We start from the raw sequence: 18123 nt of genomic DNA on the forward strand, positions 1-18123 counted from the left end.
AGAGAGAGGCAGCAGCGGTGATGATCAAAAGAGAACGTTGCGATTCAGAGCTCAGAAATCTCCAGATAGACTGAAAACTTGGAGTGACATTTTCTCCGTTTTTCTCTCCTCCAAGGATCAGCTTTCATTTTGTCACTGTGACTGCTGTAATTGCCACATAATCACCTCGTACTGTACAACATTAGTGTGTGTGTGTCTGTGCAAGTGTCTGCGAACCAGAGCCAGGGATAGACAGAGATTTATATATTCACAGTAATTAATCAGATTTCCAGTTTACATCTGGAGAGAGAGAGAGCTAGTCTGTTTGTTGTTGGTGTTAGTATTAAGCAGGGGATTGGACTTTGTTACTTAACACACAGTTGATTTGAACAGCTGCTCGATTCTGCTGCTATCTATACCTCCATATCAATACAATATAGGATAAAAACTCAACACTTTGCACGCCACAAACTTTTCTTTTTGGCTGAATGAATGGGGAGAATGGGCCAAATATTCTCCATGTATCTAATTCCACACTACGAGAGAGTGCAGCTCTGAATCCTACAGGCACTGAATAAACCACACATCGTTTTCACAAACTTGCTTAGAGTTCGGGTGTTAGCCTCCATTTTTTTATCTATCCAGCAGCTGGATCTGAAAACCAGATTAAAATCTTTTATCATCACATATTGACTGTCAACACCAACTGATCTGGACAGACCTGGTCCAACTTGGGCTAATCAGTTGTCATGCCCAGATCATACTCATAATCGGCTCATCAGCAGTAATGTGTGTTCCTGCTGAGATAACCCACACATCCAGCTGAGATAGAAAGTAATCACTAATTTGATTAGGACTGTGTCATGTCTCCCTTTGGCAATAATAAACTGCAGTGTACCAGCAGGTAATATTCTGATTAGCAGATGTTATAACTGTCACACAACCACAAAACATGAGCCACTTATTGTGTCAGTTAAACATAATACTAAGGAGGTCCTCATGTGTTTTTTGTATCGAAACAATGACGTTTAAGACTGCAGCTATATAAAAACACATTTATTGTCTAGACATTTCAATCATTTTAGATCCACTAGGATTAAGACCATTTAGTATTTCTCAAGATTAGATGTTTCTTTTCCATGTAAAAGACGTACAAAAACAGTTCGTTATTTCTAAAGCATGTCTTGTAAGAAAAAGAAAACATATATACATTTTTACAGACAAAAAAAAGATTAACAAAAAAAACTTAAGCACAAGGTCATGACATGAATAATGGCTGAAACTGACTCCTGAAGTCTGCACCTTCTCTACCCTCCTCCTTAAGACTGTCTTGAAAAATAATTTAATCTTGCTCATAGTTCTTCCTTATTTACTGAAAAGTGAAAAAAGGCATTTTAGCTAATTTCCTGTCTCAAGAAGTTAAAACAGCATCAACTATGGCAATAATGATGTCATCTGCAAGAAGACCAAACCACAGGGTGCCTAATTTATGACCTATACAATGAGACATCGTGTGTTTTAAAGATAAAGGCGGGGTTGGTTAGGGTCAACAGAAGAGACATGCTGATCATGTGAAACATTTTCAGTCAACATATCTGTGTGAAAAAAAACATTAGGATGTTCAAACAGCTATAATTAGAAAAGGAGAATAAAATCTGAGAAGCAGCGCTTTCTCTTACGTCAAGTCTCCATTCGCTGGTCTTGCAACCAGAGTTAGGTCATTTTAATACATTCTCCTGTTTTTGAAGCTTCTCTGGGTTAAAAAGCTTTTTTTTTCTCCACATAACAGAATCGATTTTCCAACATAAATTGGTAAGAATGAGGAGAAACTACTGACAATCAAATTAACTCCATATAGGAGTTGACAGCAGCATGTTAGACAAGTCAGCACAGCCTTCAGTAGGATTAAAATGTACCATCTGGGTATTTTTAAGTACAGCGTGTAGGTGGACAGCTACCACTACAGTGCAGTTAGTGAGGAAAGGACTTACTGTTGAGACAGAAAAGGTACTTTTCAGACAGTGTAGGCGTATCAGAACAGCAAGCTGAGGTTCTAAGGTCAAAGAAGTTGTAGCTGAGAGATCAACGGGATGTGAGCATCGTCTGTCTGAAGCAAAATACAAACATGTTCTGCATTCATTGTCTGTACAATGTTCGTCTATCTGCTGCTGTTTTGTCTCCTCTGTCTTTCCAAACTTCTGCCAGTTGTTTACGTATTCACCCCTCAGGTGTGAGAGTTCATACTAGTGTCTCTGCCCCAGGTTGAGTTCAATATTTGATGTTCAGTACGGTATAATCAGAGATTGGTCCCAGTTAAAACAACCCAGAGTCTCCTTTGGTTATCATGTAGTTCCTGTAACTGATCCCAGGTCAGTCCGCAGCAGAGAACAGAGGAGACCCACCTCCACATAGTTCCTCTCTTTCCACTCACATCCAAATGTTCCAGTTAATTCCCAGCTGGCACAATAGATATGACTATGTCCTTTTTTGCGTCTCTTCAGCAGATGTAACAGCACAAAAAATAATGTCATTGAGGTCACTCTTCTGGGCTCTGTGAGAACATTTCTAGAAACTTACAAAGAGTTGTGAGAATAAAGAAATGTCCTTGCTCTCTCTTCATTCTTTCAGTAGATGACCTCATAAACAGTGGCCTTCTTGTCCCCTGAACCAGTAACAATGTACTTGTCATCCACAGATATGTCACAGCTTAGCACTGAGGACGATTCTTTAGACTGAAGAGAAAAAGCAACAGGGGGAAAAAAATAAATAAATTGCCAATAATAACATATGCCATAGCTTCTGTATACAATAGATGGACATTATAAAACCATGCAGGCAATCAATGTGATACTCTTTCAAATTTGTATTACACAATTGTTATTAAGATGCAGCAGCTGTTATAGGTAGTCACGGAGGTGCTAATGAACTAAAAGCAGCAGCTTTTATCCATATTCATATATTTTGACTTGAATGATATTTTACAAACCTGGAATATGCTGGCTCCATAAGGTGTTCTCCATGCATTCAATAGGTTGTCCTTTCCTGTGCTTACAAACCATTTGCCTGGGTGGAGAAACACACATAAATATTATACCACAATAAGCAAATATCAAGGTAAAACAAATACGTAGTTAGTAGAAAACACTTCACAGGATGGAACAGATACACTTAGCAAATTCATCACATCATAAATACAGTCATACAAAATCCAAAGCACATTTAATCAATTGTTTTGAAAAAGACACAACAAAATAGGCAGCTGAATAGAAAAAGGAGGGTAAATTGGCTGAAAGAAAACAGAGGGTTCCTTACCACAGTAGGCAAACCGCAAGGAGAGTACACAGCTTTCATGTAGATGAAGCTGGTATTTGTCAGGCTTGGTGACATGAAGCACTTCAACGTTGCTGCTCTCCATTCCCACAGCGAGCCATTCTCCTGTTGGACAGTAACCCAGAGAGAAGATCTAGACAGAAAATGGAGGAAATATTTTAGTTTTTTATGAATATCTGCAGAGAACTTTTTTAAAGTAAAAACTAAACTAGTCAGTGGAGGAAATACTGATGGTCTGCATGTACCTGTGACGTAAAATCATGCTGCTGCAGCTGCCGTCCCTCTCTCAGATCCCATGAACGGACAGTATTATCCAGGCCTCCGGTCCACAGCTTGGTGCCATCATTGGAGATGTCGATACAGCTGGCTCCATCTGTGTGGCCCTGAAACTGCCTGCAGGATACACATACATTCTTAGTTAAATAAAGAGAGAAATGTTTAAACAAAGACACACTAGGCATCAGGTTATCTAGGCAGCATTTCTCCTCTGCACTCTTCTGTAGTTCTAATGCTAAATGTTCTTATTCAATTTATCCGAAAAAAGTTAGTAGGCTGAGTCTGTGTCAACACTATTGCCAACAAGAGATCAGAAAATTAATGCCCAAGTATGTTTATTTGTACCAGTCTTCTGTAAGGAATGACACTAAAGCTGAGCAACCTATTCTCGTTGAGCAGAGTTCTCTCTTACCTAACAAGCGTCTGGTTGTGTAAATCCCACACCGCGATGTTTCCATCGCTGCAGCAAGAGAAGCAGACCTTGGAGTCCGGGCTGATAGCCAGAGCGTAGCATGCCGGTGCTGATGATGTTAACTCTGCTTTAATCCGAGGAGTAGGGGTGGCCAAATCCCAGATTGACAACGTGCTCGCCTCGCCTCCCACAATGAGTGTCCGACCATCAGGGAGGAGACGACAGGAGCGGATGTAGTTGTCTCGGTTCTGATGCATGCACAACAAAAAAAGTTTTCTTAACACTTTCTATAAAGACATTAATCCTTTGTCACGCATGCCCTATGACAAACAAGTAATCAAACATAGACCTTCACTTCACTCACCAGACAGTCTAGCTGGGACACTGGGCTTTTGTTTCCTGGGTGACTAATGTCCCAGACCTTGACACAACCCTTCCCTCCTGTGTAAACGTGTCGGGTGGGGTTACTAATGGTAACTGCACACACTACTTCTCCGTGGTTCAGTGTGTTTATCTGACGGGCATGGCGAGGAATCCCTGGGCCAACCAAGGCATCCGGGGGGAACGGCACCGGCTGCATCTGTCCATCAGCCGCGACGTGGAAGGAGTAGGCACTGATGACACACATGAAGAGATTAAATATTGTACAGAATACAAAAGATCCTTTTGACATACAAGGAGCAACAAACACACTTACGGTTTGCCTCCAGGGATCCCTGCCAGACTAGGAGGCATTCCAGGGACTCGCATGTGAGGATGAGGATCAAAACCAACCTTCAGGAAAGAACGCAGACTTTTTATAAGCTCAGTGCAAACACACACCCATAGGAATTGGCAAAATGCACACAGGTGGCACACAGGTGGCAGAGAACACAAACACCCAGGAGCACAAAACAAACAGATACAAGCACACACACCCTCCAAATCTGAATGACAAGTATAAGAGATGGCAAACACACAGTGGCAGAGCTGTCAGTACTATGCTCTCCCCACCACACACGCACAACTGTTAAGTACGCAACACGAGTTGCTATCAAGTCTTGCCTAGACACAGCTGTGAATCTACTAAACCTGTTTAAACAGTGTAATAAACACTATGCAAATAGAGCCAAGAGTGATGAGGTGATTGAACATAATGCACACTAGCATACTCACTGTATAAATACTATCACACTGGCCAGAGAAATACAGCTGTGCAACTATTGACTCTTAACACAGTTTGCAATATAAAGTATACTGTGGGTAAGAAAAGTATTCACACCCTCTAAGTCCATATCTGTTATTATTTTAAGGCAATGAATAGCAGTATGAGCACTATGCATACAACCAATGTGGCAGGGTGCTTTAAGAAAAACAACTAAGCCGGCACCATATTGTGGGAAAAATAGCATAGCACACATTTTTTTTCACTTACCATTGGTGTACGGCCGTATGCAGCCACAGCAGCGGCAGCAGCAGCACTCATCTGAGGTGACATGTTGTGAAGTCCAGCAGCATAGGCTGCAGCCCCGGCAGCCCCGGCTAGTTCCCCGTTTATCCCTGCTGCGTGGGGTAACATCCCAAACGCACCTGGATATGGGCCTGGTACGGCCAGGGGAGTTCTCAAACCTGCTGCTAAAGACAAGGAGAAAAATAAGTCACCCGACTTTACTAGTTACCCTTGATGATGTTATTTTTGACTATGATGCAAAGATACATAAAGCAACCTGAAAAAATATATGAATAATATCCTGCATAATTTATTCAAACCCTTTTTGAATGTTTTTTAAATGAAAAATTACAAAATTTAACTTGTTGCTCTCAAAAAGCTGCATATCAAAATTCAAGAACTTCCAATTTATGAATGCAGAAATGGTTATTCTGGACTCACTAGGTGGATGTGGTATCTCCATGGAGGGGGGTTTTGATAGACTTGGCCGGATTCCAGGTGTGGAGCTTGGGCCCGGGGTGGAGTCACCTCTAGGTGTGGGTGTGCTTGACTTTAGTCCAGGTGTACCTGCTTTATCTCGCTGCCAGGCAGAAAGTGAGATTTCATTTTAAGGATATATAACAATGTCATATTAATTGATTCGGTTTATTAGACTATAATTACTTACCACTGTCATCTCTTTGGACTTGAGGGAGGAGGAACTGGCTGATGATGCAGTAGAGGCTGGACTACACGGGTCTTTCTTGAGAAGACGTGCTTTGTCCAAGCCATTTTCTCTAGGAGAGGGCAGAGGTGTGCCACGAGGGGAAGCTGGATCCTGGAGAATAAATACATTCAGTTAATTACAGTACTAAAGTTAAACTTTATTACAACAACTAAAAAACAATCAAAGATGTTAAAACATACTGACCTCATTTGAGACATCCACCACCAAATTGTCATCACTTTTTTCCCCGTCACTATCCTAAAAAAAGCCAGTTAGCACAGCATTAAACATTTCTGTTTGTTTTGGAAAACCTCTTTAACAGAAGTCTGCCACAAATGTCCTTGCACTTGGATTTCATCAGAAAAGGATTGTAGACTAAAAAGGCAACAGCAGAAACAGATCTTACATAGTGGCTTGAGTCCTTGTCATCCACCTTGCGTTTCTTAATGTCATTGGAAAAGTCAGGTCCATTGCGTCGCTTATCTGAGTTTCGAAGACTTTCTGGCAGCAGTGAGTTACTCTGTAGATAGAAAGGAGGAGGAGCAGTGGAAGGGCAAGAGGAGAGTTTGATGGACAGAGAGGGAAAAGAATTTAAGATTAAGATTTAAAGCACTGAGACATCTTTCCATTTAGAGTTCAGGTTTTCCTTTATTGTATGTGTACAGTCTGATTCTGATTTACCACTAAGTATAAGAGCCACTCAGCTATGCGAGAGCAGGTTAGAAAAACAGAATCCTGCTTGCAAAGAGGTTAATAGTTCATAGAAGCGTGAATTAAGCAGCACTAACACTTAAACAGCAACCCTCTTTTCTCACTTGACCAAAGACAGTCACTGCCGCACACAAACACATGCCTCTGAAGTTGGTGATTACATTAAGTGGCTCTCAAAATCTATCAGTGCTCCCTCTCCTGGCTCTGACAAGCTGCACTGGCTGTAGTATGTGTGGTTAGTGTGTGTGTTTGTCTGCTTCTGTGTGTGCACAATGTGTAATTGACTGTGAAAGCCTGTGTGTATGATCAAGTGTGTAACACACTGTGAGTGTGTATTGCTTGCATAAAACTCTTGTGTTCCTGTGTTCCAAGACTACACATATACACACAGACACACAGACACACACAAAGTTGCTTCCCCCGGCCCCCTGACCAACAGATCCTATTGTTAATGGATTAAAGCTTCATGTTGAGTCCATTATAGTCTCAGGCTGTCAATGAAATGTGCATCCAACATACACAAACACATGCGCATGCACACATCTAGAGAGGGAGCAAGCGCTTGGGCTTTGAGGGGAAGAAAGGGTAAATGAAGGAGGAATAATTGAGAGAGGAGGAGGAGGGTGAGAAAAAAAGGGGAAATGGAGGGGATGAGATTAGAGGACAGAAAGATGGAGGGAGGGTGTGAGAGTGTGGAGGAGAAGAAAGGGTGACAAGAGACGAGGGAGGGAAAGAGAGGTGTAGGGGGGGTTGGAAATCTGTATTCTTCCAAAGGCCCCTTCCTTCATGCCCCCCTCCTCTTCCTCCCTCCTCCCCCTTTATTGAAAGGTTTTAGTGAGCTGAGCACAGAAGCACTGACCCGCAAAACATAAGCAACCCCCCCTCCTCATCTCACCCCTGTTCGCTTTTAGCATGGTGTCTCTCTCTCCCTCGCACACACACAAGCTCAGTGTCATATGACTGCTGCTCCCTCACCCCCACCCTTTCCCAAGCCCTCCCTTGTGGTGGCGATATTAAACACAATGAGAGTCTTTAAGCGCGGGATCAGGGATGGTGGGAGGGGGTGTGGGGGAGGAGGGGGTAATCTGCTCACTGAGGTGTTAAATATGCACAACAATGCAGGCTAGGCTGGAGAAGTGTGCGTGTGCGTGAGCCTGTGTGTGTGTTGTGTGCATGTGACCGTGCTAAAAAGCTCATTTGGAGGAGAAAGGAAATCTAACAGTTCAGAGCAGATCTAGGGCAGAACTAAACAGGCAGGCCAAAGCTTTACCCAAGAGATCACCAAACACACACACACATACACTTTGAAATGGACAGTTGAAAATACAGAACTCCAACATGAAAGTTATTTGAATGTGAAACAGTGGTTAAAATAAACAATAAGGCATAATGACCTCATTTTTGATCTCCGAGGTGAAATTGGGTCAACAAAAGTATTACCACAAAAAATGAGTCTTTATTCTGCAACAGGTGGCGTCTACCTGGATTATAGATTTCAAGACCCATATCTTAGTTCTATTGTTACTGTTTATATAGGTTTGTATGTGTGACACTTTTGACCCAAGACAACCTCAGACATACGTAGGTTCAGGCTTAAGAAAATTTTTGGGAACTGCTGTAAATACGGTTTACCCAGTGCAGACTGTGTAAATTTATTGTTCCATGTGTTTGCATAAAGTGTACAGACCACAGACGCCTATCTGAGACAGGCTAATCTTACTCAAACAGGAAGAACAAAGTCACATTCCCTAAGACCAAACTAACCCTTAGAGTAAAAAGAAAATAAACTGTGTCGTTTGTCAGAAACAGGAAGTACTTACTGTGCCTGGTTCTCGCTCTATTGCCATTGGAAATGTGTACATGTGGTTGAGGTCATAGGGTTGGGTGTTCAGCAGAGCAGAAAACAAGAAGAAAATAAAGGGATAAGAATGAATGCATTGACTGTTAAGAGACCAAACAGACAAGTAAAACCATTTGACAACATGACTAATCCAGAGGTTGAGTCTCTGTACCTCTCAGGTGTTCAGGTCCTGCAGGGTGTGAGTCTGCTCCAGATAGATGAGGCTTTTTATCACTACCATCTTTTCCCATCAGATGAGGAGGAACAGCACCAAGTGCTCCAGAAAGAGCTAGGAGTCCAGCTGATCCACCAAGCTGAGAGGGATGCAGGCCAGCAGGGTGAGGAGTGAGGGGCACAGGGGCACCACCATGGTTATGGGACAGATGCTGCTGCTAACAGAAATGTAGAAGAAAAACAGAGGGAGAAAGTTGTGGTTTGTTAAGTAATATTGAACGGGCAAAACAGAAACCCTTGCAATATTTATAAAAACAAAACTTAGTCCACTTTTGATTCGGTCAATTATACGCTGACAGGCTGACAAAGCTGTCTAGCCTAGTAAAATACACCTAGTTGAGTTTCTTTCATAGTGTGATGCTGGTTTAACTTAACACATCTGTGATGGAGTGCAAAATGTTATAACCTTGGCTAGTACTAAAAAGTTAGATGTTGGGTTTACTGCCACCTTAAAAGCTAATATATGCAAAACACTCAACACCAAAAACTCTGAATGAACTAAACAGAAGCACCCCTAAGTAAAAATCAATAGCACTCTGTAACCTAATCAATACAGCTTTCTGGCCCCATTGAAGTCTTCAACAGATGGGACAGTTTCTTCAGTGTCTGGGGTTTACACCACCTCAACAAGCTGCTGCACTCTACAAGGTGGTGAACACATCCTCTCCCTCAACACACACACACACACCCTCCTCCCTCTGGGGTCAAACACTGAACAATACTGACAGCTGGGATCACAGCCTAAAGCCTGAGGATGTGGAGGGAGAAGAAGGGGGGGAGGAAAAGGAGGAATGACGGGGGGAAGCAGGGGGGAGACAGAGCCGAGAGCCCCAGCTGCTGCTTGCACTGTCAGGTCTTGTGAGGGAGTGAGGCGGCTGAGGAGAGAGGGGAGGAGAGAAGGAGAGAAGAGGGTCAGAGAGAGAGAGGGAGAGCGAGTTTGGCTGGCAGCCCTGCTCTCTCTTTCACACCAAATCAGGCGCTCGTCTGAGCGTGAAATGCCTTTGTGTTCCAAAACATCATTATTGCCTCCTCAGACAGTAGCCGCGGGAATCCAAGCTCAGTGATTCGCCGCAGGGAAGGGAGGAGGAAGGAGGGAGAGAAAAAGAGAAGGGGGACACAGGAGGCGACTCGGCAGGGGTGGAAGGAGTGCTGAAGGTCAAATCGACTTTTATCTCACCTAATTGACTAACCCACCCCCTCTCCCTTGGCCTCCTCCTCCTTTTTTCCTCTCTATCCATCCTTTGCTCTCTGTATCCACCCCCGATGAATGAAAGCAAAACAACGAAATAGTCTTTTAGCCTCAACCCCCATGCCTGCCTGCACACACTCACACTCAATTTCCAGAGTTGGCTTGCCTGCCAAACAATCAAACGCAAACACACCCACATGTCACACTTGATCACACTAACATGTATACGTAGAGTCTAGATAAACAAGACAGGCGCACACACCCTCACTCAACTAACCTAGCCTGCCTGTTGTTTTCTGGGGATAACAGAAATGAACGCTCTGCTACACACAGACGCACACACAACCAGATGCAAACACACACAGATACACAAACAGGACCCCTGATGGGAGTAAATGGAGGGGAAGTATTGGTGGAGGCAGGGGGAGTCTGGTTTGTCATGGGATGTTAGAGTGAGCTGGTGTGTATGCATGCATTTGTGTGGGGTTTGTGTGTAGAGGTAGGGGCAACATGCTTCATTACACTCATTTAACTCACAAACGGGGTGAATGACAGGCTGGCGTGGGAGACGAGAGGAGATGGGAAGAGGGGAGTGTAAGGGCAACGCTGTGACCCCCCCTTTTACAAACACTAAAATCCTGCAATTAAGACTCCAACAGCAACTGCCAAATCCACCTCTCACCCCATCACACACTAACAGAGACCCCCATCAGTCCATGCCAACTAACAAGCCCACCCCTCATCTAACCAAACTACCTTCAAATCCCACTAATCTAAACCTACACAGACCCCTCCACCCTCTTTTCACACATTTCCCTTCATGGCTTCTCCTTTTGCCAGTCAAGACCCTATATGGCTCTTATAAGACTAAGCAATACCCAATAGCTGTCATGCTCTCTCTCCATCCCACTTCTTAGTAGAAGCAGAAATTACTGTGAAAACTTCTTTTCACTCTCACGTTGCCGAACCCATTTTTGCTCAAGTTTGAATAGCTGGTCATGCCCCATCCATCATCTTAGGCTGACAACATTTTTTTCAATGAGCACCTCTCATCATCGTTAAATCATATCCTCCATTCTCTAGTTGCCAACTGTAAAAAAAAAACTGTCCTATCAATCAATCAATTTTTACTTATTTAGATTTTTAAAACCCATACTTTATAAAAAAATGGGGAACTTTTGATTTGATTTAATCTGTCAGTTAAAATGACACTGGGTCAAACAGATCAAAATATTTAAGGTTTCCCTCCCCAAAAAAATATGTATTTGATACAGAACAAGCAGACACACAGTCTATGTAAATAAAGAGTAAGTAGGAGAATACACACTGTAGGTGGAAGGCCTGGCAGTCCACGTACCCCGATGACAGCATTAAGTTCTGCCATGGTTACTTGTTTGGCTCGCTCGACAGCTTGAACCACCTGCTGCTGATGCTGTAACATACACACAAATGCACACAAAGATGCTAAGAAAAGCAAGGAGACTTATCAGTAAAACCAGTAAAGGCACCTTGACTGTATACATGGCATACAATACACAACTCACAGTCACACATACTTACCTCCTGTGAGAGGAAGGGAATGACTTGTGCACAGATGGTGTTTAGTCTCTTGGCAATCTCAGTCTGGTGAAGGAAGAGGCACACAGAGATAGAAAGAGACTTAATTGTTGATAACATAATTACATTCATTTAGAAAAGACAGCTGTTCAGCAATACCAATAAAATAATACAACTGTGTACACATCAACACAATGAAAACGACTACTGGCACAGCAGGCTAATTCACACACACACACACAACCTTACCAGACTATGATACAATAACGTCACTGCACTCTACACACAAATCACAGTGAGTGCCACTTTCAGCATTACACACACAAAGTACAATGAGATTTTCTTCTCTAATCATCATTGTGAGCTCAGGTTTCTCTCTTGCCTGTTTTATTTCTTTTCGCTCTCCCTCTGTCCTCTGTGTTCTTGTCCCTCTTCCCATCAGCACTTCAACATAATCTCATCAGCTACTAACTTCATTTGCTCTCCCCCAGTATCCATGCCAACACATCCGCCTGCCCCCTAAACCCCCGGAGGTGGCTACAATTGGCTGAAACCAGATACCCCCACAGTGGCATCAAATCAGATAAAGGGACTCGTATTACATATCATCCAATCAAATTGATACGAAGACGTCCAGGGTGAAGAGGGAATTGGAGGAGCCATGAAATGTAGTAATGGCTCATCAGGCACACAATAATAGCTAGATACACACACAGTGGATGTAAGAGCCTCAAACTTCTATGTACTCCCCAGAAAAAGTTAAAATGATTTTTCTCAAAGCTCAGTGAACGCAGTCAAACTAAAGTCATCAAGTTCAACAGACAGCTGGTCTAGTGTAACTGGTACCACTGTTTTTAAAAACATAGAACACTGTGATTCCAAATGATAGTTCAAGTTTAATCACTCTCTCCTGCTGACTACTTCTTGAATCATGGTGGTTATACAGCCAAAGAATGCTGGCTGAAACAAAGACAATAGCTTACCAACTAAAAAACTAGAGGATTATAACTCTCAGAAATTCAAATCTGGTAACACTGTCCCGAGTCAAACACAGGAAAAGTTAAAAAAGCAATTTCCTTTCCAATTTTTAAAACAAATCACCAACTCATTCTCTCTGAAATTGTGACAGCCTGTATACATTTTTCATTTGAATCTGTCCAGTAGGCTGAGATATTTGTATCTGGTTGTTGGGAGGTAGTGCTGTGCCTAAAGCCACACTGCTGCTAACAGTATAAATTATTAAATGTTTTTATGAGTCTTTCAAATCCTGAAAAGCACAATTGGAGACATTCTTTCCGGCTGTAGCATACTTACACCCGTTGGCTCTCTCTGTTACACATACTACACCTGCCTGCTCTGACCCTGACCCAGTTCAGCCAATTATGTACTTGGAAAAGCTAAACAAAGTACTAGTATGTTCACAATTAGTCTTAAACAAAGCAACTGCTTCACCTAGAATAGAACATGGGAGTACAACTGCAAGTAAAAAAAAGATCTTGCCTTGCAAAAGGCATGATCGCACTACCTAGAATGTAAATTAAGTGGTACCAAAAATAGATAAAAAGTAACACAAACAAGTAAATATGGAACAGCTTTACCCTGAGAACACTAAACACTAAAAATAATTGAAACTATAAATAATTGACTCTTTATCCCGAATGAAACAGAATGTAGAATCAAACAGTGGTAAGACTTCTGAACACATGTAGTTCTGTCTATCATTTATAAGTGCAGGAGTCTGTGCAGAACTAAGTTCTAGGGCTGCAGTCATGTACTTGTATTGTGTTGTAGTGTGCACTACTAGTCCCATGTTGACAACCTTGGACACAATGTAGTGTTGTTATGTCTTGTCTTTACTCATTATGGACAGCTACATTTCTAGATTGGGGTGCACAACATGCCACTAGAGAAAGACAACTGGTACCTTTGATGTCTGCATTCAACCTTTGGCTTACCTGTCTGTTTAGTATTTACAGGGTGCATCTTGCTATTGTTCTCAAGAGCACATCTAACTGCTATTCCCATTACACCCAACTGATTCCATGGATAGACAGCTTTAAATAATGAGCTATTTCAGGCCACCTATACCTGCACATCCATTCTCAGAATCCTGAGTTGTAAGCCTATAATTAGCTTTGTATCAAGGCTAACCGATTAGGCTGTCTGAGAATAGTCTCACCAGCTAAAGGACAAAAGGCACAAATACTCAAAGTTAGGCTGATTGGGTGAGGCGGCAACACCTGAAGGAAATCACCTCCTGAATGAAAAAAAAAATCACTGTGATAAAAAAAGTTGGCTCACAAAAGTTGAGAATACAGAGAAAAGATGCAAGCCAATACACACAAAGTGAACAGAGAACAGGCTTCCCATTACACATATAATTGGAGAATTATTTCTACACTACACATGCACGCACACACACACGGCCGTACATCCCCAGCAGGAGGTGGGTTGTTAGTCTGTATCCCCCGTACCCCCCGCCCACAGAAGCTTGTTGCTCTGACAACTGCAGCCCCAAGCTAATGACCTCCCCTGGAGCTTTAGTGTGTGTGTTTATGTGTGTGGGAACAATAGCAGGAGATGCATCTCCCTCACAACGACAGAACAGGAGCTTCACATAGACATAAAATGAAAGAGGAGCCAAGAAAAGGAAAAAGGGGAAGAGAGTGGGGGTGTAGCACATGAAAGAAGAGATCCCATAACTGTTATTGGAGTGAAGAAGACAGGAAGAAAAGGAGAGAACTTGGGGTATAAAAAGGGGAGAACAGCATAAGAGGTGAAGAGGAAGATGGGAATAACACTGAAGGGAAGGAGTATGAGAGAGAGAAGCCTCCCTACTCCTCAGTGAAGCAGCCAAGCCAATCCACCTCCAATTTCCTTTGGTCTGAATGGTCGATAGCTGTGGTAATTACTGGTAAACGCTCTGAGCCCTGCACCACTCCTATGGGGAAATGTGCGTTTGTGTGAGTTTTCCCTCCTCATCCATGTGTCTACAGGCTTAACAATGTGAGAATGTTTGCCTTTCACAGTGTATGTTTTCATGCTTAAACATGTTTAACTTTTTGTGTTTACACTAGAGCACTAATCAGAAGTGTGTAATACTGTCCTTGTACCCATGTGTTTGCACATATTGCTAAAGCATATAAATGTGTACATTAGCATATTCTGTTATTCTGCTTTATGTTTGCATCTGCCTTACTGAGCTATTTATTTTAACCTCACAGCTTCTAAAAGGGGGAGCTCCACTGTATCTCCTCTGTTGGCCTCACTTTGATCGATTCCTCTGCCCTCCCCAGCCCTGCCCCTCTAATGTAATAAAGCAGGCCGCTCCCCTAGACAGCACCAATCAATCTACAGAGCCATTCATCCTGCCTCTGGGCTCAGCCGGCCGGCCCTAACTGGGGAAATGGAGACAGAGCCCCATCGATCACAAATAAACACACATTCAGGCATACAGTAAGACACACAAAAGCATTTGTGTGTGCATGCTGGCTGGCACGCACACACACACGCACGTACGAGGACATGTCAACAGGCGCACACACACCAAATACATCAAAATCCTGCCAGGGGGAGAGAGGGGAAGAGAGACAAACAAGAAGGCAGATAAGCAGCCGTACCTGTTTGTGCATTTCAATGTTGAGGCCGTATGACATCTCATAATACTGAGAAGAGCAAAGAGTCAGATGGTTAGATAAGTAAAAGGAATCCTGAACCTTTGAAGTCAGAGCCTTGAACAACTCTGAGAATATGTGCAATCTTACAGATTAACAGCAGAGCATGCAGGTCTGTTTTTATGACACGTTATTCTATATTCTCACAGATCAAACTAGTTTAAAGATGCTATGCTATATGCAAATCAGATGCTTTGTACCTAATGACAGTTCATGTCGTTTCTGTGTCAACTAAAAGCTTTAATCATATCAAACATTTACATAAATAGCTTCAAACTCAAAAAGTGCCTTTGAGACATTCTCTCAACTTAGTGAAAAATTGAGTTTGCAAAGTCATAACACAATGTTATTTGATGGTCCTCATTAGGGCGTCTGAATATAAGAAATCTAAACATGCATGCATAACATGAGCAAGTGTAAGGATAGTTTATGATGTGTTGGGGAAAAATTAATTGAATGTAAGTATCTCACCATGACATAGTGCCTCTGCATCTCTGTCTTTTCACTCGCCAGCTTCTCGCACTCCAGTTTGAGACTGAAAAACAAAGCAAACTTCATAAGTTAAGCAAATTTGCTTGTCAGACCAAAGCAGATGTTCTTTCTTTTGTCTAAAAACACAATTATTAGCTCATTGATTTAAGCAACCACAAAAACATGCCGCACAAAGACAAAGAAGCATAGTACAAGGAAAACAGGATGATTAACTCCTGCTTAAAGCCACTCTTTCTTAGCACCATAAAGAGGTGACTTTAAAACAACACATCCAGGTCAGTAGCTTTCACCTGTTGTGGCTAGCCCACCCCGATAACACAAATAAGCCAAAGTAGATACACGTAAAGCAAAGGAAAACACAACTGCGCACACACTTCAGCTGTCTTTTCCTCTCCAACACACAACTATGCACATACACAGGGGAAAATAAGGAGTGATTTATGAAACCCTGAGCCCACACGCCACCCTCTGGCTCTCACCCATCACCAGGACTTAGACCTACCGCAGTGTAAGTACTAACACTGATGCCTGCTGCATATGTGTGCACTTTTGTGTGAACCTAATCCAGGTTTATGGGTTAGTCTGAGGCCAGGGTTGGGGTTTCGTTCATTGTGGTAAAGGGGATGAGGGTGGTTAGGGTGAGGTTTAGAGTTAGATAGTAGATTACAATAGGGGGGAAATTGGCCCGTGAAGACAGCACAGTTCAACTCCTGTTTGAACTGTGGTGCATGTGTTTGTGTTATCCACCTGTGGTACTGCGCCTGAAGAAACTGGAACTCCTCCTTGATGCGGTCCAGTGACTCTGGGATGGTGAACTTGAAGGGTTGGCCTGGAGCCTGGTGGGGCGTCTGACAGATACACACACACAGGATTATCAACATCATAGTGCTTCATTATGTGGCCAACAATGTGCATCTGATCCTCTCCGGGCTCACATGTAATGTCAACAAGTTTTAATTATTAGTCGTTATTAAGCAAACAATATTATCAATCCTACTGTGCTGCTCTGGGCAAACGTCGAGACTAATTAACAAAGAGAAGAAGCTTTATATAAACATGTAGTTGTAGCTTGAAGGCTTTTATTCAAATTAGTACAACGAGAGGCACACAGGTCAGACAAAGAGGTAATATTATCTCCCGGGCTCTGATCACTGGGTAAAGTAGTGCTAACGCAGGAAAGGAAGTGTCTTACCGGGTGTCGCCCCTGGGGAAACATTGTTATCTCCGGGAGGATGCAACCGTTCCCTTCTTATACAACCCCGTTAACGAGGGATCAAACAGGGCAGACTAATGTAGGGGTAAGATCCTGATCACGGAAACGAATCCATCCGCCCCCGTTATCTGGACCAACAAAAACCGCCGCTCCGTCCCGGTCCACACGCTGTTTAACGTGAATCCCTGCTCCTTTCAAGCTGTCTCTCCTCCACTCCACCGGCAGCGCGACCGTAAATCAACCGGAAAAACACGGGAAACGGCTCATTAGCTGGAGGCAGCTGGAGGAGGAGGAGGAGGAGGAGGGCAGGAGCCAGGTGAGGAAGGAAAAGGCTGGAGCCGCTTCACTCGCTCTGTGTGTGCGAACTGGTGTATTCCGACTACAGAGAGCCTGGCTAAACAAACAAACAAGGGTAAAAGGAAGCCGGCAGATCCTCTACAGACAGCCGCAAACTGTTGGCTCTCTGTCGGAGCATCAGAAACAAATCCACACAAGTTAATTGCAGTGAATAGTTCCCACTTGACTCGCCGCGGTCTCTCGATGGCGGTTAAATATTCAACAAAAACAGAAATATTTACTTCCTCGTTTGGATGTACACCTGAGTCCAGAAATAGATTTCACGGAAAAAAAGGGCAAAAGATGTCGTTAGTTTTGATAACAACAACTCCCACAGCAGCGGCGGGAACCATCCTCCATCCAGCTCTGCCTTACCTCAATGGCAACTTTCTCACGCGGTTTCACGCTCCCAAGCTAACCGAAACTCTGACTCCGCCCACAGAGCTGCAACGGACCAATCACTGCCACTGTTCCACGTGGGGCTGACGAAGTGGCTTACAGATATGACCAATAGACGTTCAGAGAATGTCCCCTGGGCTGTTGACCTCGTTGAGCTACGCAGATTCTGACCAATTAGAGCCTCGCAAGGAGCTGCCACTTCGGAAGCGCGCGAGGGTGGGCAGTGCGGTGGGTAAAGGCAAGTCTCACCTGTCAATCAAAGTAACGTGGGCTCAGCGGGAGCAGGGTTGAATATGTGCGCGTGAACGCACACACTGACACAAAAATGAACCACCTCTGACACACA

At 43.2% G+C, this 18123-nt stretch overlaps 1 protein-coding gene across 4 annotated transcripts; it reads right to left on the reverse strand.

Moving 5' to 3' along the window:
* Nucleotides 1-1106: 1106 nt before the first annotated feature.
* Nucleotides 1107-17743, reverse strand: LOC114441027 (transducin-like enhancer protein 1). Of its 4 annotated transcripts, none has more exons than XM_028413764.1 (20): nt 17022-17057; nt 16577-16677; nt 15809-15872; nt 15284-15328; nt 11667-11729; nt 11434-11538; nt 8856-9075; nt 8664-8680; nt 6539-6652; nt 6337-6390; nt 6094-6243; nt 5868-6006; nt 5412-5611; nt 4695-4771; nt 4362-4611; nt 3998-4245; nt 3555-3702; nt 3292-3442; nt 2966-3042; nt 1107-2711 (listed from the first exon to the last, which is right to left on the reverse strand). In XM_028413764.1, the coding sequence occupies exons 1-20, from the start codon at nt 17043-17045 to the stop codon at nt 2604-2606; spliced, it is 2355 nt and encodes a 784-aa protein (XP_028269565.1). In that variant the 5' UTR covers nt 17046-17057; the 3' UTR covers nt 1107-2603. The 4 variants fall into 4 exon arrangements, with proteins under 4 accessions (XP_028269565.1, XP_028269564.1, XP_028269562.1 ...); XM_028413763.1 differs by having other exon boundaries at nt 1108-2711; nt 11464-11538; nt 17022-17743; XM_028413761.1 differs by having other exon boundaries at nt 1108-2711; nt 8856-9072; nt 17022-17743.
* Between the last annotated feature and the right edge of the window lie 380 nt (nt 17744-18123).

Source organism: Parambassis ranga, chromosome 9 (genome assembly GCF_900634625.1).
Source record: "Parambassis ranga chromosome 9, fParRan2.1, whole genome shotgun sequence".
Taxonomy (NCBI): Eukaryota; Metazoa; Chordata; class Actinopteri; family Ambassidae; genus Parambassis; species Parambassis ranga.